The sequence below is a fragment of the Osmerus mordax genome, chromosome 14 (genome assembly GCF_038355195.1).
Source record: "Osmerus mordax isolate fOsmMor3 chromosome 14, fOsmMor3.pri, whole genome shotgun sequence".
Lineage (NCBI taxonomy): Eukaryota > Metazoa > Chordata > Actinopteri > Osmeriformes > Osmeridae > Osmerus > Osmerus mordax.
The window spans coordinates 15,210,736-15,233,040 of record NC_090063.1 but is presented as its reverse complement, the minus strand read 5'-3'; the positions used below and the strand labels follow the sequence as shown (position 1 = coordinate 15,233,040).

The 22,305-nt window shown below is 44.3% G+C and overlaps 2 protein-coding genes across 2 annotated transcripts; both read right to left on the bottom strand.

Annotated features, from left to right (window-relative positions):
• Nucleotides 1-1,404: 1,404 nt before the first annotated feature.
• Nucleotides 1,405-8,996, bottom strand: susd2 (sushi domain containing 2). Its single transcript, XM_067250479.1, has 16 exons — nucleotides 8,884-8,996; nucleotides 8,341-8,545; nucleotides 7,917-8,068; nucleotides 7,567-7,734; nucleotides 6,354-6,528; nucleotides 5,422-5,623; nucleotides 5,211-5,296; nucleotides 4,730-4,998; nucleotides 4,468-4,611; nucleotides 4,150-4,308; nucleotides 3,361-3,609; nucleotides 3,073-3,256; nucleotides 2,731-2,825; nucleotides 2,425-2,601; nucleotides 1,856-1,952; nucleotides 1,405-1,661 (listed from the first exon to the last, which is right to left on the bottom strand). Exons 1-16 carry the CDS (start codon nucleotides 8,945-8,947, stop codon nucleotides 1,628-1,630), a joined length of 2,460 nt encoding a protein of 819 aa, XP_067106580.1. The 5' UTR covers nucleotides 8,948-8,996; the 3' UTR covers nucleotides 1,405-1,627.
• Nucleotides 8,997-14,107: 5,111 nt separating this feature from the next.
• On the bottom strand, nucleotides 14,108-21,987 carry LOC136956563 (polypeptide N-acetylgalactosaminyltransferase 9-like). The gene is made up of 11 exons (XM_067250483.1): nucleotides 21,759-21,987; nucleotides 21,081-21,264; nucleotides 20,760-20,926; nucleotides 20,071-20,245; nucleotides 19,448-19,645; nucleotides 18,922-19,039; nucleotides 16,918-17,103; nucleotides 16,307-16,444; nucleotides 16,115-16,210; nucleotides 14,722-14,889; nucleotides 14,108-14,254 (listed from the first exon to the last, which is right to left on the bottom strand). Exons 1-11 carry the CDS (start codon nucleotides 21,985-21,987, stop codon nucleotides 14,108-14,110), a joined length of 1,806 nt encoding a protein of 601 aa, XP_067106584.1.
• Between the last annotated feature and the right edge of the window lie 318 nt (nucleotides 21,988-22,305).

Here is a 22,305-nt window from a genome sequence, read left to right as displayed (position 1 = left end):
GCTGGCTTTGTTGAGCAGTGAAGCATCACTCACACCCTTTATATACCCAGCTCATCCCCTTTAGCACTTATCAAGTAGCAAACGTTATCCATGGGATGAGAATGAGCTGATGTATCAAGCAGGGGTGTCGCTCCACCGTTGCTCTGGGTCTTGGAGAGGATAATGCTAATCATTTATATTTATAGCTTTGGGGCGTATATGCCAAGTAGCTGGCGGATGACTCCAGCCACAGCAACTATGGGGTTTATTCAGGCATGCCCTCTGCAGTCTTGTCACATACTGGTGCTCTTTGTCTTCTCCATAGTAATCTCAGACCGCTGCTATTCGAGGGAACAACATGTACATTTATCAGAGACTGCCGTCAGGCTCTAGACAACATGGGCACTTTCAGCTCTGCCTCGAATGCTGCAAAACATGACCTACAGTTTGCTTAACCACTGTAGAGTACCTCGGATTCCCTTGAGACTCAGCAATTAATTGATGTCCCCCAAAGGGAACATTGGTTTAGGGCTTGTAGCTTTGCATCAATGCTGCCCTTTGTATTTGTTTCTTTTGTCCCAATGAGAGGACATCCTGTGTTCCTAATGATTCAGGAATAGTCATCGAACTTTAGTTGGTTAATGAAGTTATAGTTGCATAACTATAGCAAATGAGATAATTATGTTGTGACATTTCCTTTCCCTAAATTCCTTTTATAAGACAAACCCAAACATGTTTAGTTTTACATAAGTTGTTTGTTGAACATCAACCTTTTAATTTTTGATTGAATTGATTTCAAATTGCATTTGAGGTTTACTGTTATGTATTTATCATGCTATTATTTTAATGTGATTAATGAGAGCATTTAATTAGCCACATACATTGTGACTTCTTGCCCTCTGGATCTGGGCCATGAGGTGAGCGATAGGTCTAATAGTCTGACGCTGTAGAGAGTTGGTGAGGAATGTTGACACGAAAGGCCTGTGTCGTAATGGCTGCCCTGCTCTGTTACACTGCAGACGAAGCTGTCCACTCTGAGCATAAATCATCAAAGTTTACCACTGAATGTTGGGTGAAGGAATGTAATAGGACCATGTCATCGGGGAGCCTATCAGATGACCTAACGTGATCTCATACGCTGTCCATTCATCAATGTCAGTGACTTCGACAGTGTCAACACTATACAGACACGCTTAGCCCAGAGTTCCAATGGGCTCCATGGCACATGCAGTAACTGATCAGTCTTGCTAAGGGTCATTGTAGCAGAAAAGGAAACAGCATAATAACCACACAGCGATGACATGCAAACTCTAGTCAAAGTCTGTGAAAGCTAACTAGCGCTGTAGAGCATTTAACTGAACACAAAAAGAAACAGTCAGTGAGGCAAATCATTCATATGTTAAATTACTTTTTAATATTGTCTTATACTACAGTTAAAAAAAAATACACACAGTGGGCTGCTTAACTAAATATAGTTATTAGGCTGTCAAGTAGAGCTGGAAACATTTGTGTGTAAGGAGCACACAAAATAGCCCTGCTGAGAGTTAAAATGTATCCATTCCTTTCGACTAGTGAATACAAAAACAAAAAAGGAGTGTTTTAGATCGCTGCTGAAGAGAATTAAAAGCCTTTCAGAAAGCTCTTGCTTTCAGAAATCGGTGGTTTCCACAGTCGATGTTTCTCTACGTGAGACAGAAAGACAAAAGAGTGAACAGACAGCAGTCTACCTTGGACTTATATTCTACAGTAGAACCCTCCGTGCTTAGATTTTCAATCATATTATGAAACTAAGGAAAGGTTGATATGTTCAGTCACAACTATGGATTTAAACCAACAAGGCTAACCTGAGAATACTGTTGCTCGCTTTCTACTTTACCTTTTTTTCTTCCTGCTGTGGAGGATGATTGATGTGATCATCGCGATTAATGCTAGAGTTCCGATGACTGAACCAACTATAATTCCTGTGAGATTATCTGTGACACAACATAGAGCACATTTGTTAAGACTTTAGTGAAAAAAAACTCTGACTGCTTTTATTAGGTGTTTCATTGTCTCTTGTTTGCTACAGAGGTCTTGAAGTCTCATTATGAAATAGCTTTACTTGCTTGCAAGCTTTGTACAACACCTAATTGTGCCAAAAGTATTTTTGACTAAAGGGAGGAAAAAATGTAGAGAATGTGCTTCAATCAGTACAGGTGAGGAACTGTAATGATTTTTTGAAACAAAGACCAAAGGTAAAAAAAAAAGAAAGCCAGTAAAATGATCAGATGACACCAGTATGCTGTACGAACTCTAACTAAACCAGATACCTACTGACAATGAGGTTCACAGTGGAACCCAAGACCCTGAGCCTTTTTGATGCATACAAGATTAAAACATAATGCGGCAGAGCCTCACAGTTGGATTTCAGTAACCAGTTCTACGTTCTAAGGACTTTTCCGTTACCGGTCACGCAGTAAGTGGTTTCCCCGGACCACTGTCCGTCACTCTGGCAGGTGTGTTCTACTGGACCATCCAGGACAAAGCTGTCATCGCAGGACATCTTCACCACAGCTCCCTCCAGATATCTGGTCCCCTGCTTCTTCCCATTGTTGGGCGGAGCGAGCCAACCACAGGACACCACTCAGGACCAATAAGAACACAGGCTCTTCTGTTTAGCACTACGTGTCCATTGAATTAAGATGGTTTGATGAGGCTTAAAAAAAACGTTAGTTGATTTTGAATGTGACAGGTGGAAAAATAGATACCTACCTGATTTGAGGTCCTCCACTGCGGACATGTGGCTGTTAAACGATACCCTTGTAGCATTGCCCATTCTCAGACTCCGAGCCATCAGTGTGTCATACCTGCAGCACAGATGAAAACGCGGGTTTATGAAAAGAAAATAAATTGTGGATATAGCTCAGTGATAGCTTACTAAATCCTTTCACGCCAGACAAAAAGGTTGTGGGTTCAAATCCACCTTTTGATGTCAGTTGCTTTGGATAAAAGTGTCTGCTATTTGAATTCATTTGTATTATTTAATCAAAATAAAACTCTGTTACAGTGCAACAAAGTAAGAATGACTCGCTGTTTTTGAGGTGCTAATGGTACCTGCAGTAGGTAGAACCTTCTCCAGAGCACAGCTCAGATGCCTGGCTCAACAGAGCATCTCCTGGATCCTCGGGGGCAGAAAACGCTGGATTGAAATCAGGGTCGTGTTTGGGAGCTTGTAAATATGTGTTCACCAAGTGCTCTGAGTCGTACGTGAATAAAGAGGATGCGTTCAATATCGCCCCTGTAATAGAAAGTGAAAATATCAAGGCAGAATGTCAATACAACAGAAAAAAATCAGGGCACCTGTTGTTCTTGATTTTACTTGTTGCCAGAATCTTTACTCACAGCTTCTCCCAAATTTAAACACCTCCTCTGGTATACTTTGATTGGAAATAAGTTGACCATCGCTTGCTACAAGGTCATCTTTGGAGTCATCGTTCATATTTCCCAGAAGGCCGAGGGTGGCGTTTTGAAAGTCTTCTGGCAGGAGTACAGTGGTTGTCATGGTTCCCTCTCTCAGTCGAAGCTCCACCCCAGCTCCACTGGGAAACATGACCGTCACGTTGTGTGGAATGGGAGAAAACACAAAAACACCTGGAAGAGTTCAGACTGATCATTTACAGTTTGCATTTACAGTTTATTTTGAAGTATTTTACAGAGCCAAGGCCATCTACTGACAGGCTGCTAACAAGCCCACAAACCAAGGCCTTTATCTCCATATCATCCTCTTATCAATTGTACATATTTTATCAGCTGTAAAAACAACAGACCTATGTGTAGAATGTTATCTTTACAGATTTTATAGACAGTTTTATAGATTTTTTTTTATAGAACAGCCCTACAAGGAAGAAGCTCTCAAAGAATCCAAAGGTCTATTAAACATTCACGTGTCCTTTAAAAGGCATCATCACTACATCCATGTCTGCAGAGGTAGTTTATCCAACATATTTTTGTTGAATTTATAATGCTTTATTGTACAGTTTTTAAGTAAAGTGTGACAGGAAAGGCAGGGAGATTGAGGGACAGGGGAAGACATGCAGCAGAGAGACCAGACCGCTGGGGTAAGGTCTCAGCCTATGTGAAACACGCACTTACCCGGTGAGCCACAGGGGGCACCCCAGGTGACATTCTTACCTTTCAGATCCAGCCAGCTCTGCTCCGAGAAGGAGAGAGAGCGCTGGTTCTGGAGAACCTCCAGACCTTCCTCTGCACCCCTCAGTCTCACCTCTACAACATCAGAGCCCCCCTCCGCCATGGCAACAGCCGACAGCTTTGTCGCCTTTACAGCAGTGCCTGTCAGATACCAATATCAAGTAATCGATCAATTTGTCGTTCAAGGTGATTTCATATGGAAAAAAGGTTTTAAAGCGTCGCCGTTGAGGCGGGTGGACATATCCTGTTTAGCTAACGCTACTTTCTTACAGGTGCCAGCTAATCTTGATTTGAACTCACCATTGCTCAGGATCACTGGTTCGGTTCTTCCCTGCACGCTGAGCCCCCTGCTTTCCGACATGACCAGGGTGTATTCCCCTTTGCCGTTGAAGGAGTAGCCGAGGCCATCGAAGGTGATAAAGTGCGGATCTCCAAACACAACACCTCCAGGCAGAAATCAGTTGGCATTGTCGAAAGTCATTGTCAGTGTCAACAACATGGTCAAACAAAACCACTGCAGTATATGAAAGGCCATTTCAGGGGGTGGATCAGGATCTCTCACCAGCCTTTGGCGCACGGTAGGTCCTGCAGTCGCTGGAGGGACGGTGTGTGAAGTAATAAACGCAGTTGTCTGACCACAGGCAACAATAGTAGAAGCTCAGGACGTCGTAGACCCAGTGAGAGGCTCCAGGGACCTTGGGGGGCCTCTTGTAGGGAGGGGAGCCCCAGTCGTGGCCTCGGTCAGGGGTACTCCCTCCTATGGAGTCTGCTGTCAGGATCTGGGTACCTGTGCTGTCGTAGCAACACTGCTGCCCCGCTGCATACTTAGGGCTGTGGGAACAACACAGAGATCCGTCTGTGATGTCACAGTGACGCGATAGTGATGTAACAGTGATGTCACAGTGAATCTGATAATTGTGTCATAGTGATATCACAGTGATGAGATAGAAATGTCACAGTGATGCAAAAATAATGTCACAGTAATGACACAAAGGAGTGTAAACACCATCCACTACTTAGTTAAGTGAAGTCATGGGGCTCACCTAGCTTGAATGGCCCTGACACAGTGAACACTCCCAGGGTGATAAGTACACACACTTCCCTTCTCCATGTCACAGCCATAATCCGTCTGAGAGTACAAGAGTACAGATGTTTGAAATGTTTACCATGTTATTTAATGAGTTCGAAGTGTCTTTTAAGGGGTGACGTGTCATCCTTTCATCTTAAAACACTCTGGGCGGGGGGCCAACTCACATGGAACCTGCCTGTGTCTGCTCTAGCCTGGGCCAGAGTGCAAGGGCAGTCTATGGTCTCGCTGAGGAAGTCTGGAAGTCGTTTCTCCAGCTGGTCCCATGCTAGGCACTTATCCAGCGCCCAGGCTGCAGAGTCCTGCCGGAACTTGTCCTCCAGGTGCCAGGCTAAAGCATGGTCCTCACTCCACACCGCGCCGACATTCCTGGGACACACACATGCGCACGCATGCACACACACATAAACAAACACACAAACACACGACACGCGCACATAAACAGACAGACACACACATAAACATACATATCACACAAACACACGTCATACACACACATAAACACACACACACATAAACAGACACACACGCACACATAAACACATTGCCTGTAAAAGCACTCAACGAGAGTGTTGAGTTTGACTCCGTTCAGCTTGAATGCATTGAAGTGATGAGGCAGGCCTGGGAGGTCAAGTGACAACATCGCTACTGGATTGTTTTCACGTGTGAGTTCGTCTACTGGATTGTTTTCACGTGTGAGTTCGTCTACTGGATTGTTTTCACGTGTGAGTTCGTCTACTGGATTGTTTTCACGTGTGAGTTCGTCTACTGGATTGTTTTCACGTGTGAGTTCGTCTACTGGATTGTTTTCACGTGTGAGTTCGTCTACTGGATTGTTTTCACGTGTGAGTTCGTCTACTGGATTGTTTTCACGTGTGAGTTCGTCTACTGGATTGTTTTCACGTGTGAGTTCGTCTACTGGATTGTTTTCACGTGTGAGTTCGTCTACTGGATTGTTTTCACGTGTGAGTTCGTTGTTTTCACGTGTGAGTTCGTTGTTTTCACGTGTGAGTTCGTTGTTTTCACGTGTGAGTTCGTTGTTTTCACGTGTGAGTTCGTTGTTTTCACGTGTGAGTTCGTTGACCTCGTCGTGGCCTACCATGTGCCTTCTGCGTGCGAGCTGGAGCTGACTCTCACACAACCCAGCTCCCAGTCTGAGAAAGGTCTCTCGGCCGTTTTGGGCACAAAGCTGAATGTGCCGTCGTTAGGCTGGTCCGTGGCCAGTGAGTAGAGGAACCTCCATTCAGACCTCCAGGACTCTGAGTACGGCTCTCCTGGAGAGGAACGGAGAGACATAGAAAGAGAGGGAGAGACATAGAAAGAGAGGGAGAGACATAGACAGAGAGAGAGACAGAGAGAGAGAGAGAGAGAGAGAGAGAGAGAGCCATAGAGAGAGAGACATAGAGAGAGAAACATAGAGACATAGAGAGAGAGAGAGAGAGAGAGAGAGAGAGAGAGAGAGAGAGAGAGAGAGAGAGAGAGACATAGAGAGAGAGAGAGAGAGAGAGAGAGAGAGAGAGAGAGAGAGAGAGAGAGAGAGAGAGAGAGAGAGAGAGAGAGAGAGAGAGAGAGAGAGAGAGAGAGAGAGAGAGAGGATTACGTGACAGACGCACTTGGGTCAGGCCAAGTGATGATTGATGGATACTCAGGCAAATACACTTTTAACACGAACACAGAAATTCCGTTTGACATTCAGGAATCTCCACAGATGTTGCTTGTAATACCGCTGATTCCCAGCGCTTTTAACACTACTGGCTTGCAGTGAGAGCAACGTTATCTATGACACACACATACACACACACAATGTCACAAGGAGACCACACTGCTAGGAGGATGTACATTGACTGGCAGCGCATTTAATAAGAATGCATTAATTTGGTAGAAGCTTTCATCCAAAGCAACATATCATGGTGTGTGTGGGTTTTGAACCTGGAATTCTTGATTTACAGTCAAACCCACGGAGCTATACCCATCCATGAATCAGTTTGTTGGTATAGGGGGGGTCAAATGGCTGAGCGGTTAGGGAATCGGTCTATTAATCAGAAGGTTGACGGTTCGATTCTCGGCTGTTGTGCTAAATGCCAAATGACGTTGTTTCCTTGGGCAAGGCACTTCAACCTACATGCCTCAGGGTGAATATCCCTGTACTTACTGTAAGTCGCTCTGGATAAGAGCGTCTGCTAAATGACTAAATGTAAACCATAGGAGCCCTGAGGGAAAGGCTGACACACACACACACACACAGAGACACACACACACACACACACACACAGATAGAAATGACTAAATGTCTAAATGTAGATGTGTAGTACCTGTCTCCATGTAGCCCCACAACTCAATGTTCACCCTGTCTGCCTGGACCAATGAGGTGTTCCACGTCATACGCAAAGCCCCTCCCACGTTTGGGGTGCCATAGTACTGCCACTGGGTGGAGTTCACCAAGGTCACCTTCAGGCTGGGGTCAGACTTGCCTGTGTGGACTGATATGAAACACACAAGAAAATTGCACCGTCTTTATTGTGTTGGCAGTTGCTTTTGTGTTGGATCATCATTTAAATGTACATCCCGTATTTGTATATTGCTTTGGGTTAAAGAGTCAGTCAAATCAATGAAAATGTTCAATGCAATAGTGAAAACGTCTCATGAAATAAGCTCCCCATACCTGATAACCAGGTTCCATGTTTGCTGAAAGTTGTTCCGTTGTCGGTGGAGATCTGGAATGGAATCCAGCCTGTTTCGTAGAGCAGAGGGGAGATGCAGTGACCTCTGCTCTGAGCGTCTACATAACCAACGATCTGGATGTCACCATTGAACCTGACATAATAAACGTGGTATCAGTTAATCAGATTGTATACATCGTATTCATCGTAATTTGCATTTCATTTAAGATGTAATTTTTTTTCATTTGATTTTGTTTCAAAACGTTTATTTAAGCATAATTGATTCACAAAGAAGCTATTTTCAAGTTTAAAGTGCATTTAAAATCCTGTGGATGTATGATGTATTTTTCTTATGAGCAACAATCAGAACACTTTGACAGTCTTTAAATCTGACCCAAGTGCTGTGTCTGGGACAGACAGACTCACCTACAGACGATCTGATTGATTAAAGTCTGATTAAAAGTCGCGTGGAGAACCATGAAATCGGTTCCGCCGAAAAATGTTCCGGAATATGGAGCAATCTCCACACAGAACTCCCTATAGTCATCACAGCAGTTACTGAGCGATGAGCATGTAGTGTGACAGGAACATGACTCAAACTTGTTGCCACATTGTCTCTCACATGTCTGTCCTGTTAAAGGTAACATAAAAATGGGATCATGTTACAAACTGTTAGATTATAATTGTCTGTATTACATTTACATTTAGTCATTTAGCAGACGCTCTTATCCAGAGCGACTTACAGTAAGTACAGGGACATTCCCCCCCGAGGCAAGTAGGGTGAAGTGCCTTGCCCAAGGACACAACGTCAGTTGGCATGACCGGGAATCGAACTGGCAACCTTCGGATTATTAGCCCGATTCCCTCACCGCTCAGCCAACTGACTCCCTTTATTATAGGGCATACACTGCGAATACTTTATAAGGTCCCTTAAGTTTGATGTGTAATGCTGTGCTAAACTTCACTTACCTGATGTCCTGTAAACATTCGAAGCAAGAAGAATGAAAATTACAGCCAAGTGAAAGGTTCCCATTCTGAGTCTGATCTGCAAACAGTCTGACAGCTCTTAGATTTTTCCAACTACACACAATTGCAATTTACAAAACAAAGTTAGGGAGTCATGTTTAGCACTCTGTTAATGAGTCTGTCAGCCTTTTCGACATCAGCATTCCCAAACCTTGGCTAATGGTAGCAAAGTTCATTGTGATAATGTAGTCAGTCATGTAATCATGTACTCAGCTGACCAATCACTTCCCTTGTATTAGTTTGGTACTCTAGGATGTGTGCTGTGTTGTGTGGGAGTTGAGCCTGCAGGTGGCTCTCACTGCCCTTACATTGAATGTCAGTTACCATTAGATGGGGTATATCTATGACTTTTCCCTGAGTTACCAAAAATCTGAATGTTTTTTTTTTTTTTACGTTATTCACATTTTGTATATAGGATTTGGCCATCTTGGTTAGTGAGAAGAGAGTCTGCTCCAATCCAAGTCTATATTCAATCTGTTCCTAAGAAAAGACTTGTGAAAGTATATATTTTGCTGTACATCTTTCCCCTAGCCTACTTCAGCTCAAATACAAAATAGATATTGTAGGCTAAGTAATTGTATTATCAGAACATGAAGGCCAATCCTCTGCAACCCTAAAAGACAGACAGAATTCTGTCATGAGACAAGAATGCTCAGGTACTTTCCATTGCTGGAATATAAACCCACCAAAACTACAACAAATACAATTATGCATCTAGACATAACAAGGCCCAGTTTTTCAAATCGGGTTAATCTCCTAGTTTTACGTATCTATTATCCATTATTGATTTTACCGGCATCAAGCAGGAGTCCTGGTGGTTGCCTTGGAAACCTCTGGAGGTGAGGAGTCTCTTGCGAAAAGCAGTCCTGGTTTTCTTCAGTATTTGGAGAGCACATCTCTTTGATTGATAGGGGCGTTATAGCATCAAGGTACAATACTGGAGGTCCTCAGTACTGTATATGATAAAATCATGATGAGCATATGCTTGTTATCTACCTAAATGTTTAGCAAAAATGCAATTACGCTTTTTTTGGTTTTAGTTTTTTTTAATGAAATGAGACTTGGGAAGCTTAAATGACAGGGTTGGTATTCATTCTGTTGAAGTAGGAATGAGCATTGAGTTTAGTTTGTATGATAAGTAGCCTACAGCTTTAATTAGTATTTAAATTGTTTTTGTCTCATGCAGAAGACACTACAGATGCACACACAAACACACACTTATCAGATGAAACAGAAACAGTGCTCATTATAAAGATTATCTTCTACCGATGAAAATAAGCAAGAACATCAATGAACGTCTTCATAGGCGTTCGAGATGGAGCAGAAAAAATATGATAATGCATTCAATTAGGATCAGATTTGCACAGGATTAGCATGTGAATGTGCAATCTATTCAATATGCTACCCAGGAGAAATTGAGAGAGATCAAGGAGCAAAACTCATATCATCTACATTCATTTTATTCCAAATCACATTATCTCTGGTGTTATCTCCAGCAACGGAGTCTTTCTGCTCATCTCACACTTCAAGCTTTAGAAACTGTAAACTCAACTAACAGAGAGACAATCGTCCTTGACAAAGGAATCTCGCTCACAATAGGAACACAAATGCATGTAAACTTCAAGCAGAGATTTAATCTAAAATCAGAGTTTATTTTACAGACAATGAGCTCTGGTTTAAACCAACAACAATATAATCTCTGTGATCGTGTGCTGTGAACCGGCCCAGTGTTGATAGCAGCTCAGCTCCAGAGCGCCCAAGGTGCACGCTGCCGCTCACTGTCCCTGGGGAAGAGGCTTGGTTGGGATGTTGTTGCTTAGCACCACCACACCACAAGCTACAGGATGTTGTTGCTTAGCACCACCACACCACAAGCTACAGGATGTTGTTGCTTAGCACCACCACACCACAAGCTACAGGATGTTGTTGCTTAGCACCACCACACCACAAGCTACAGTATTTAACATGGATGTTCTTTAAGATGTCATTGTACATTATGCAAACGTTTTCATAAATCAATCAATCATCAATAAAATGATAATGTAGCCTATGTCTTTGTCAGAAGCTTCTACTCAAAGCAATATACAAAGACAATTGCTCTACCATTGAGCTATCCCCACGCCCAGGTTCAGGGACAGACAGTAAGGAAATTACGTGCATATGGGGTGATCAAAGATTTTTCCCCATCAATGTTCAAACCCAATAATACTGTGTGTGACATCACAAACGCTACACGGTTTCATGTGGAAATATACTTTACTGTAACTGAACATTTAATTCCAACAAACAATGCAAGTTGAATGTAGGATGCCTACATTGATTCATATCAACACCACTTGATACAGTGAGGCACAACTAATATTCACTTACATTGCCAATATACTGTCATATTTAATTGGTAACCACAGTGTACATAAATAGGCAATGTCAGGGAGAAGCATCATATTCAACAGAATTTAACTCAAGCCCTTTGATGGCTTGACGACAAGCTCCTACCCCTGATTAAAACCAGTGTCAGACATCACGACAAAAACTAAACAAAGACCAGACAAAACATCAAAAGACACAATGTTTCTCTACCATCAAGATTATGGATGAGTGCTTACTGGGATATGCCAAAGCTGGAACAGTGATGTGAGTTTGCCTTTGATGTCCCAGGAGAGCACTCTACTTTATACAAACTTGTTGAGGTTCTGTGAGGTTAAATGTGACCCAGATGCTTGTGCACGCATGTGCTTGCCTGCCCATCTGCCTCTGTCCCCGATTCTCTCTCTCTCCCTCTTCCTCTCTCTCTCCCTCTGTCTCTCTCTCTCCCTCTGCCTCTCTCTCTCTCTCTCTACCTCTGTCTCTCTCTCTCACCCTCTGCCTCTCTCTCTCTCCCTCTGCCCCTCTCTCTCTCCCTCTGCTTCTCTCTCTCTCCCTCTGCCTCTCTCTCTCTCCCTCTGCCTCTCTCTCCCTCTGCCTCTCTCTCTCTCTCCCTCTGCCTCTCTCTCCCTCTGCCTCTCTCTCTCCCTCTGCCTCTCTCTCTCTCCCTCTGCCTCTCTCTCCCTCTGCCTCTCTCTCTCTCTTTCTCACATCACACATGAATTGACATGCACATCCAGCGGGTCTGGGCTGCTAAAGCTGGAGGGGTTTGGAGGGTTTGACTCCAGGCTGTGCTGGATGATGGAGAGTGGCGGTGTGCCACTGGCTCTTGGTATCAGGTCAGTAAATCCTCCTGCTAGCTCGGCCTGCGGTGTTAGGCCCCCACCTGCTTATCGGATTACCTGGGCCAAACCGCAGCCAACACGTAGGCCTTGTAAACTCCATCATTTCCAGAGTTGTATTCAGTTAGATCAACGACTGAGATCACCTTTGGATTTTAAAAACATTAGAACGTTAGAATGGAGACGTTCTCTATTCTCGAAGGAGATGCAGTCTGTCCACAACAATAATACATTTTGGCTGCTGTGTCAGTAAAAATAAATAAAAAATTGTTAAAAAGAAACATTTTAGTTGCCAATGATCTAAGCTCCTTGGTTTCACCCCTGTACCCTTCTGTATGTGTGAGAGTCTTGACACTTGAAGGCCTTCTGTGTGACAGCCTGACAGGAATGGCAGATTAGGATTCGAGCAGGGTTCCTGTCCTCTCTTCATAATGTGAGGGGGGTTTCCAGTCTGCCGGCTCCATGCTAGGTGTTTCATATTCGAGGTGTCCTTGTGAGAGTGATAGAAACGTCTTCTACATGCAAGCCACACCTCCGCAGAGCTGGAGCTGTAATGAGACTTGCTGCTGTGAAGCACAGTTACCATCCTCAAGAGAGCAAGATGAGGGATTGCTTATTTTAACAACTAATCTACCAGTTGGGGATGTATAGATTTGATTCATTCCTGATCGCAGGCAGCTTCCGTTCATCACTGTATGGGTGTATGGGATGGCTTAGACACACCCTCTGCAACTCGTTGTTCATTACATTTCTGTATTTCTCTTGAGTGTATGTACAGTACTCCGGCTTTCAACACCATTCAGGCATCATAGGCCAAAGACATGCAACCACGTTTGTAATGATCTTTCAATCTTGAGTAAAATTGTTAAGATGCAATATTGTAACAATGACCAATATTTGGACTCTTCCATAAATACATTTACATCCCAGAAACAAATCATCACATAATCCATCCACAGTCTTTCTAAACAATATATAATCACTACCCCCTTGAGATGGTGTGTTAATGTAAATGTCAGTGTTTATTTTGGTCTGTTTGTGAAACATGAATGTCTTCATCTCTGTATGTGTGTACAGGGCTGACTGCCAGTGTTACGTGTGGAAGGGCATGCCCTATCCAGCAACCATGGGGAGCTTTTCCTCAATCTCAGCACCTCTCCATCAAACTCAAGTGCTTAAAGCAATTACAACAGCACTCTGCTTGATTGAGCTCTCTGTCAATGGCCTGCCATTCACACTCACACTTTCTATTTTCACCCCCACTTGTCCTCGCTCACATCCCGCATGTCCCAGCCCCGGCCAATCAAAGCTCCCGGTGCATTCAGGACTCTAACTGGCTGACACGTTGCCAAGACAAACATACAGCACATTTAGGATTCTGAAGTCTGTAATATCTTATCTAATCTTATCTGTTTTAGGGTGATCTGCTTTTATTTTTTTAAGAATCTTTAACCTTTGTTCTAAGTCCATCTCAAGAAGTACAACTGTGTCTCTGTGTAAACATATTTACACTTAACACACTTGATCTGCAGTAGTGTTCTGCAGTAGGAAATGACTTGGACGATAAAATATCATGCTTTCATCAAAATGAATATATTACACCCTCTGCAGTGCTTTCATTCATAATTACAATCAGTTTAGTGACGCAATATGAAAATATGTTTTTTTTTCTTAGCGACACAAGTTTATATATTTATATAAACACTGATCCTACAGTTAAAAAGATCCTATTGTCCACACATCTCTTCTCAGCATTTCCCACAGTCTGACTCGGGTAAAGGTGGATACTCATAGGTTGAGAAGCTTCTGAAACTCACCAACTTATCTGGCAGCAGGTATTCCCTCAATTGATTCAATCACAAAACCGTTTCAATATCTCCCGAGCGTGTCCCTGCAGAGGTAACCAATCAGGACAGAGATCCGGTCTTTAATCGGGAGATATGTTGGGTTTCGGTCAGCTCTCAGTGAAGAAGAGGTTTGAGCCAGGTCCTGATCGTCCACCTCTGACCAGAACATCTCTGGACCACCAGCCTCAAGCCGAACGTGCTCTCTTTAGAATGCTCCACCTCTAGACACCGACCCGTGTCTCTGCTGATAATGGGCCCATTCTGGAGAGGTTGGGAAGAAGAAGAAAAAGAAGATGAAGTAGAAGAAGAAGAACAAGAAGAAGATGAAGAAGAAGAAGAACAAGATGAAGAAGAAGAAGAACAAGAAGAAGATGAAGAAGAAGAAAGTAATGATAACTTTATTGTAATATACTAATGCATCTGTTTGTTATACGCTTTTGAGCTAGACCCAGGAAACTCCTGTTACCTATGACAACTGTAGCTCAGTAGTGGAGCTTTTTACCACAGATCAAAAGGTGACAGGTTCAAATCCCCCTTGCACATCACTCTGGATAACAGGGTCTGCTAAAAATGGTTTAATTACAATGTCGTCTTTGTAAACAATCAAATCCACTTTGTTTGTCTCTTCGCCCCAGTCCAACCCCCACCCACTCTCACTGCCCCCCCCCCCCCCCACACACACACACACACACACCCTGATCGAGGCCATTGGTGCTGACAGATCGTACCTGAGTGAAGTCCCACAGCCGCTGTGACTGCTGAAGGGTATCCTGGCACTTCCTGAGGCACGGCGTCCGTCCTCGGCCCTCGTCGACCAGACACTTGGTGTTTGGGAGGAAGGTGGTGGAGCCCAGAGGACCCAGCTGCAGCAGGCCCTCAGAGGAATAACGGGCCAGCTTCAACAAGAGGATAGGGATGGGGATAGCTTAGTAATTAGAGCATTTGACTGCAGATCAATCCCCCCCACCCCGCCTCCCCCGACGAACTGTGGGTTTCTTTGGATACAAGAGTCTGCTCTGTGAATACTTGTTATTAAGAAAATCCAACCTTGAATTTTAAAGCCTGAATGGACATGGATTTACAGCAGTGAAAATGGGCAGAGAGTACATTAAGGTCCAAGGTTGTTGACACGTAATTTGTTTGTAAGCCAGATTGCCTGGACCGAATGCACACACGATAGAAGTTCCCGACTCACTGATCCAATTGGGTGAGAGTGTGGTCAGTCATATGATGAGTGAATTGATCTCCTTAAGATTTCATTATGCGAGAAAAGGAATGGCTACTGAATGACATTGACTGCATTAACAAGATTAAAATGAGAGACCAAATCATGAGCGCGCCTAAACATGTGCACAAGCAAACGGCGGAAGCCAAGCCAAGGATGACAAATTGGATGATGTGGATGGATAGCATGTTAGGTCGGCAGTCCCTCGCAACTCTGCGTGTTTATGTACATGAAAAAGGGCTTGAAAGCATGTGTTTGTCACCAAACAAAGGCAGGGTATTCACAATATAATGGACACACAAGGCCAAGTGAGAGCTTCTAGAGGGGAGAAAACATCCTTCAGAAGACTTTTAGAGAAAATTGGATGTTTAGCGTCATGAATGGCGGCTTTCGCTTACTCCTGTACACAGAACCTCCATCTTTATACTGCTTTTTCAGTATATCTTCAGAGGTAGTGAATAGAAAACTTAAGTCCAGTTTAAATAGAGTAGATATTTTGTACGCTGTACTGCCCACTGGCATTGTTCTCTTACCACTCTCGTCATAACCAACAGTCCTGAAGAGCATGTCGTACTTCTCAGCATTCAGACACGCACAACAATAATGTATTCATTGACGGTTTTAACGTGTTTGTTTAGCAGGCGCTTTTATCCAAAGCCTTGTACAGGGTGGGAATCGAACCTGCAACCTTTTTATCTTCTGTCATATGTCCAACCACTGAGCTACACCCACCCAACCAACCAATACAAAAACCCTCAGTATCCCGGGTTTTTAATGGAAGTACAGTAGCTAATACAGAACAGGTATATTAGAAATAAAGTAACATGGTTTATTTTTTGTTTGGTTAAAAAAGGATAAGGTTGTGAAAAAGGAGACGCAGATATCGATCTTCTCACCTGAGAAGGCATGCCATGGCAGGGGTTGAGCATTCCCCTGTTATCCTGCTCATTCCCCAGGTCTATACAGTAGCCACTGGCTTTGTTGTTACGGACCTTGAAAACAAGTACAATAACGAGATACGTGAATCTCTTTAGGAGACTTGGAAGATGGCAGACGGTTCATCTGTCGTTATGGTATGTGTGTGTCACCTCGCCGTAGGCACGTGTGGTGTTGTACACACGCATCTCTGGGTACACGTTGTCCAGGTACCACTGGAAGCTGCGACAACGCAGTTTCTTCCTCAGGGCAACTCTGTCTGAAACATCTCCGAAATCAACTCCAGGGTTCTGTGGAGACAAAACACAGCCCCGAAACTGCATCATGAATGACCCTACGGTGCAGAAGGTGTCCTATGTTTCTCATGCGGTGTGCCCTGATATTAAGACCACAGATCCACAGTCCAAATATACACTGTGTACTCCATAGCACTAGCATCCACTGTGTGATTGACTCAACATTTATCATTTTGGATGACACTTTTCTCCAAAGGGACTTAAACTGTGCTGGTAGAAGTTGGCTCAGTGGTAGAACACTGCACAGTCTGCAAATCAAGAGGTTGCAGGTCCCTTTCGTTGCTTTGGATAAGAGCCTTTGCTAAACGATTAACCCACAATGTGCAGCAGTATTGCTAGATCGAACTTCCCTTCCTTGGACTGAGTGGGATTTACATCCATAAAGAATTAATCACAGGAATTAAGGCTGAACACATTGATATGAGGTACAAGGCAAAAAAAAAGCAGCAGTACAGCCTCTCTCTTACACTCATGGGGATGTTCCACGCCATGTAGACGTGGCTTTTGTAGTCGTCCATCCAGACCTCCGCGGCCCTCAGGGCGTTGCGCTTGGCGTAGTAGTCAATGTCATTGTCGTAGGGCTTCTTGGTGCGTTGGATGTGGGCCACGCGGGAACACGGGAGGACCTCCATGCTTCCCCCACACTGCCACACCTGAGCCATGACGGGTTCCAGCAGAGAGCAGAACAAACACGTTTTTTGTCCTTTCATTTACATTTACATTTAGCAGACACTCTTATCCAGAGCGACTTACAGTAAGTACAGGGACATTCCCCCCGAGGCAAGTAGGGTGAAGTGCCTTGCCCAAGGACACAACGTCAGTTGGCATGACCGGGAATCGAACCGGCAACCTTCGGATTACCAGCCCGATTCCCTCACCGCTCAGCCACCTGACTCCGTGGACTTTCAAGTGGACTCGTGTGGGCGTGCGAGCGTGTAAAATGCTACATCGAGATAACTAAGCCCCGCTGAGTTAATTTTCCCTAGTTCCTGGCTGAGCAGTTAACAACCTGCAATTTCAGTCGTGTATTTCTGAACAATGGGCCCCCTCAAGGTGCTCACAATTATCTTGTGGATGGTGTCGCCAGGGACCAATCTTCCACAGAAGACATCAAAATAGTTTTCAGAATGGCTTCCCATAACCCTACAAGTTTACCGACATGAAACACCTTCTCTCTACAGAAGAAAGAGCTCCCTCTCACTAAGATACATTTGTATAGCAGCCTCCTTCTGCTTCTCTTCCCTGTGATCTGCACTCCACTCCTCCCAGGAGAAGTAAGCACACAAGACAGGACAAAAGAAGAAGAAAAATATTGATGTTATGGTAAAATGTGTCGTTAAGAGTTTCGCACTTTAGCATATTCTTGCAAGGGTTGTTAAAATCTGACTTCCTTTCTCTTTTCTGCTCCTCATCTCTTTCAGTTATTTCTGTCTCTCTCTCTCCCTCTCTCTCTATCTCTCTCCCTCTCTCTCTATATCTCTCTCTCCTCTCCCTCTCTCTCTCTCTCTCTCTCCCTCTCCCTTCTCTCTCTCTCCCCTCTCTCTCTCTCTCTCACTTCCTTATGGCTGCATCTACTGTCACCCTGCTGTGTCGTATGTGTCCTTTCATCTCACCGCTGTCACGTCACAACTATCTGAGGAAACGGAGTGAGAAATATGCAAACGTGACAGCCTGCTAGCCAGTGGGAAGCTGCAAGCTCACTGCAGAGTCCTGGATCCGGTTCAGTTCTCACATCGGGAAACAACGACCACACAAAGTCACACGTCACTCTGCGACAAACCTTGACTTATCATCGTAATCGTCTCATCATCATACTCCAACACCATCCCAGTCTGGTGTCCGGACGTGTTTGCGATCATCGTTTGTACGGGGGGTCAGATGGCTGAGCGGTTAGGGAATCGGGCTATTACGTCATCCGAAGGTTGTCGGTTCGATTCCCGGCCGTGCAAAATGACGTTGTGCCCTTGGGCAAGGCACTTCAACCTACTTGCCTCGGGGGAATGTCCCTGCACTTACTGTAAGTCGCTCTGGATAAGAGTGTCTGCTAAATGACTAAATGTAAATGTACGCTAGTAATAATCAACATCAGGTGAATAGCCCCAGGTAGAACATACTGTAGCAGTAAATCGTACTTCCAGGCATTACATATACATTGTCATGCCAACTGCAGTCCCCTTCTCTGCATGAAACCTAATGATGTTGTCCTGATCCTAGTCATCCCAACAGCAAACCTATTTTGACATTCAGTGTGAGAAATTAGTCAGAGCAACCATATGTTACAATAACAAGCCCTACTGGCAAGTCACCAACAACAACCAGGATCTAATCTATCAGTATGCAAACTACATTAGATCTTTCTAGAATCTCTGGGGGGGCAGATAATCCTTTCTGATCTTATCAGGTCCTGGAGTAACAGGCCCAAACACATTAGGAAGTTAATAATGAGTTTGGTAAACTATTGGTGAACTTACCCGCATGCCTAACTCAATGTTCTCCCCTCCATACACCTCCATTCCTGGGTCTAGTAGGCCAATCTCCCTGAAGTACTCTCTGTTCACCACGAAGGAGCAGCCAATCATTGCAGGAGACCTGAGGTGACAGACGTTAGGTGCTTGTGAGTACCTATTATTATGTGTGTGTCTTTTACGTAACTTGGTTTTAAATCTGCGTACATCGGCGCACAATGGAGATGCACGGTATGAATACATGTCAAGAGAGAGAGAGGGGTGTGGGGTGAGAGAGTGAGAGAAAAAGATTAAAGGAAGAGAGAGAGAAAGACTGAGACAGAGAGAGACAGAGAGAGAGGGAGGGAGGGAGAGAGAGAGAGAGAGAGAGAGAGAGAGAGAGAGAGAGAGAGAGAGAGAGAGAGCGAGAGAGAGAGAGAGAGAGAGAGAGAGAGAGAGAGAGAGAGAGAGAGAGAGAGAGAGAGAGAGAGAGAGAGAGAGAGAGAGAGAGAGAGAGAGAGAACCAGTCTGTATTGAGCGACCTTCCCGGCACCTGATAGGGGCGGTCTCGTCGCCTCCGTCCAGCCAGCTCCGAGGAGGGATGATGTACATGCACCACAAAGCCCAACTGTAGCCGTGGGCAGCGCTGGCGTACTGCTGGACCTCCAGCGAGCTGTACATGATGTTGTCAATTGCTGGAAGAACAATACGGGTCTTATCCTCCGCAATCCTGGCCAAGATGGGTTGAGCCCTGGTGAAGAGAGACAGAGAGAGAGGGAGTGTGAGAGAGGGAGGGAGCGAGAGAGAGAGAGAGAGAGAGAGAGAGAGAGAGAGGTAGTAGAGAGAGAGAGAGAGAGAGAGAGAGAGAGAGAGAGAGAGAGAGAGAGAGAGAGAGAGAGAGAGAGAGAGAGAGAGAGAGAGAGAGAGAGAGAGAGAGAGAGAGAGAGAGAGAGAGAGAGAGAGAGAGAGAGAAAGAAAATAAAACATTTGAAAGACCAAAGACTAGAAAGTTTCAGGTGGATAGGGTGGCTTCCTCTTAAGAGTGGAACCTGTAAAAGAGATAATATCCCAACATAATAAAAAAGACTGCTGTGCTTTTTTATGTCTTTATAGATTAGGCACAACATCTCTGCCTTTGTAGATGACATGCCGTGCCTGTCTGAAGGTAAATCTCACCACGCTGTGTTAAACTCGACATGAGCATCAAAGAAGCCGACAATTGGTGCAGAGGCGGCTTTCCAGCCAAGGATTCTCGCCCTTGTGAGCCCTTCTCGTCTGCTGTTCCTCACAATCTTCACCAGGCCGGGGTAGTGCTGATTCACATGCTGATCCAAGTCCTGCTTCAGCTCCACTACAAAGTCAACGGAATCACACCTTGAAATTACATCACTGACTCCTGATTGCAGAGACTAAAAAGCATCGACAATAAGATTTTCCTTCTTCTCTCTCTCTCTCTCTCTCTCTCTCTCTCTCTCTCTCTCTCCCATTCTGTCTCTTAATCAATACATTTTTTCCTGTCTCTTTTCTTCTCCGCCTCTGCCTCGCTCCGTTGTACGTGGTAAATTGTGTTTGTTTAATTGGTATAAAAGCTCAGTGTCTTTTACTGATAAGAAACACAATCGGATGGATCACCAGAAGATGGAAAGGGGGGGGGGGGGAAACAAAGCTTAAGATATTCTGCTTATTCAAATATAATAACAATAATTCTGTATTAATTTAGCTGACATTTTTATCCAAAGCGACATATAGCAAATGAGGGTAACGAACAACCTGTCGATCTGAAGTCCAAATGCTCCACCTCTGAGCCACACCCAAACACAAGAGAATTAATACAAACACCAGTGACACCCGGCCCTTTGTCTCACCACTGTCACTGTTGTCATCCACCAGAATGATCTCTTTGAGGAGGTGGGGAGGAGTGTGATTCACCAGGCTGTGGACGGACCTCAGGATCACAGACAAGGCCTCGTTCACGAAGATGAACACCACCGTGATCTGTGGGAGGTCATCTGGGTAGCTCATGGTCTCGCACCTGTGAACAACCACCCAAACCACTCTTCACTTCTCTTTTACCTATACTGTGTATTTTCTTTTAAAGGGGCAGTGGACAGTAGTTAAAAAATATGAGCTCGATTAAATGAAGCTACAAAGATATTAGAATCACCTGATGAAGGTTGAATATTTACCTTTTGGGCCGGTAGTCAGGAATGGATCTATCCAGTGAGATTTGGTCGCTCAGCTGTGCGTTGTATCCAAACTGGTGGTACTTAGCCCTCTCTGGGTCCTGGCCAGACTCCCTGGAGGTTCCTGTGGCTCTGCCTTGCCACAAGCTAACATGTCCTTCCTCTAATGACAGGGGCTTCACCAAACCTGTGAAAGACACTACCACGAGGATAGAATACAAGCTCACGCATCAGGCTCTGTTGGAGTCAAACATTACGAAAATAAACTATTTTGTTATCTATAACAATCAGATTGAAAAAAACTATAAAGATGACGCTGCTTTCTCTTGATTTCGTATTTTAATATAATTACTTGATTGTGTTCAAAGTCCTGAGCTTGCAGTCTGACATCCATGAAAAATCTCAAGGTTACTGTCACACTTGGAAAAAGAGTGACGGTGGATACAGAGACAGTGAACATGCAGGCAAGTGTAAGTTCCCTACAGACGATCCACAAAGCCTTCAAACAGTAGCCGACTATGCTTTATTTGTCTCCAAAAAAAGTCTCCCAAAACAATAAACAGTATAAACACAACGTATCTATTTATCTGCCAATCGCCTATTATGTGAGCGTATTCCCTTCCCCTGTGCTACACGGGCATCTATAGGTTACTACACATAGTATGATGGCTTATTCATTACCGTTCAGTTGATGAAAAACTACGTTTTCAAGGTGCTCGAGTCTCTCCAGAATTGTCTGCTTATCCACAAAGTTAGATCTCCGGTAAGTTATTGTCTCGATGTTTCCTCCGCCCCTCAACAGTTCCACTGAGCGATCCTGGATTTTGCAGTAAACCGAAAACAGTACAATCCCCACGAACACAAAAATATTGACAGTCAACAAAGTTTTTATCCGCCGTGGCACAGCCATGAAACCGAGGAGGTAGTTTCAAATCGACAGCATCTACCGGTGGTAGAGAGAAACGCGCTCGCTAAGTTTCGACCGAAGATTCATTCTGTGAGTGCTCAAAGACACCTCGCGCCCGTGAATCTGGAGCTGTTCATTCAGCACCATCATAGCAAAGGCAATGATTCTCTACAGTTGGAAGACACAAAACGTATTTTTTCCCCTGAGTCGTAACAAACGCTCCACCTCCGTTGCACAGCATCCTCGCTCAAGTGATCTAAAAGCATGTTGGAAGAAAACACCAGCATCGGATTTTCTACCTGCCACATCAGCAGCAAATCA

Excerpts from the sequence above, each read along its gene's own strand:
- susd2 (XM_067250479.1), bottom strand. The coding sequence starts at position 8,947 with ATGGGAACCTTTCACTTGGCTGTAATTTTCATTCTTCTTGCTTCGAAT. Across the intron at positions 8,069-8,340 it reads ATCAATCAGATCGTCTGTAG|GTTCAATGGTGACATCCAGA; the intron begins GTGAGTCTGTCT and ends TTATTATGTCAG. Across the intron at positions 4,612-4,729 it reads CTACCGTGCGCCAAAGGCTG|GTGTTGTGTTTGGAGATCCG; the intron begins GTGAGAGATCCT and ends TTCTGCCTGGAG.
- LOC136956563 (XM_067250483.1), bottom strand. The coding sequence starts at position 21,987 with ATGGCTGTGCCACGGCGGATAAAAACTTTGTTGACTGTCAATATTTTT. Across the intron at positions 20,927-21,080 it reads CCTGACTACCGGCCCAAAAG|GTGCGAGACCATGAGCTACC; the intron begins GTAAATATTCAA and ends GGTTGTTCACAG. Across the intron at positions 20,246-20,759 it reads GGATGACAACAGTGACAGTG|TGGAGCTGAAGCAGGACTTG; the intron begins GTGAGACAAAGG and ends TTGACTTTGTAG.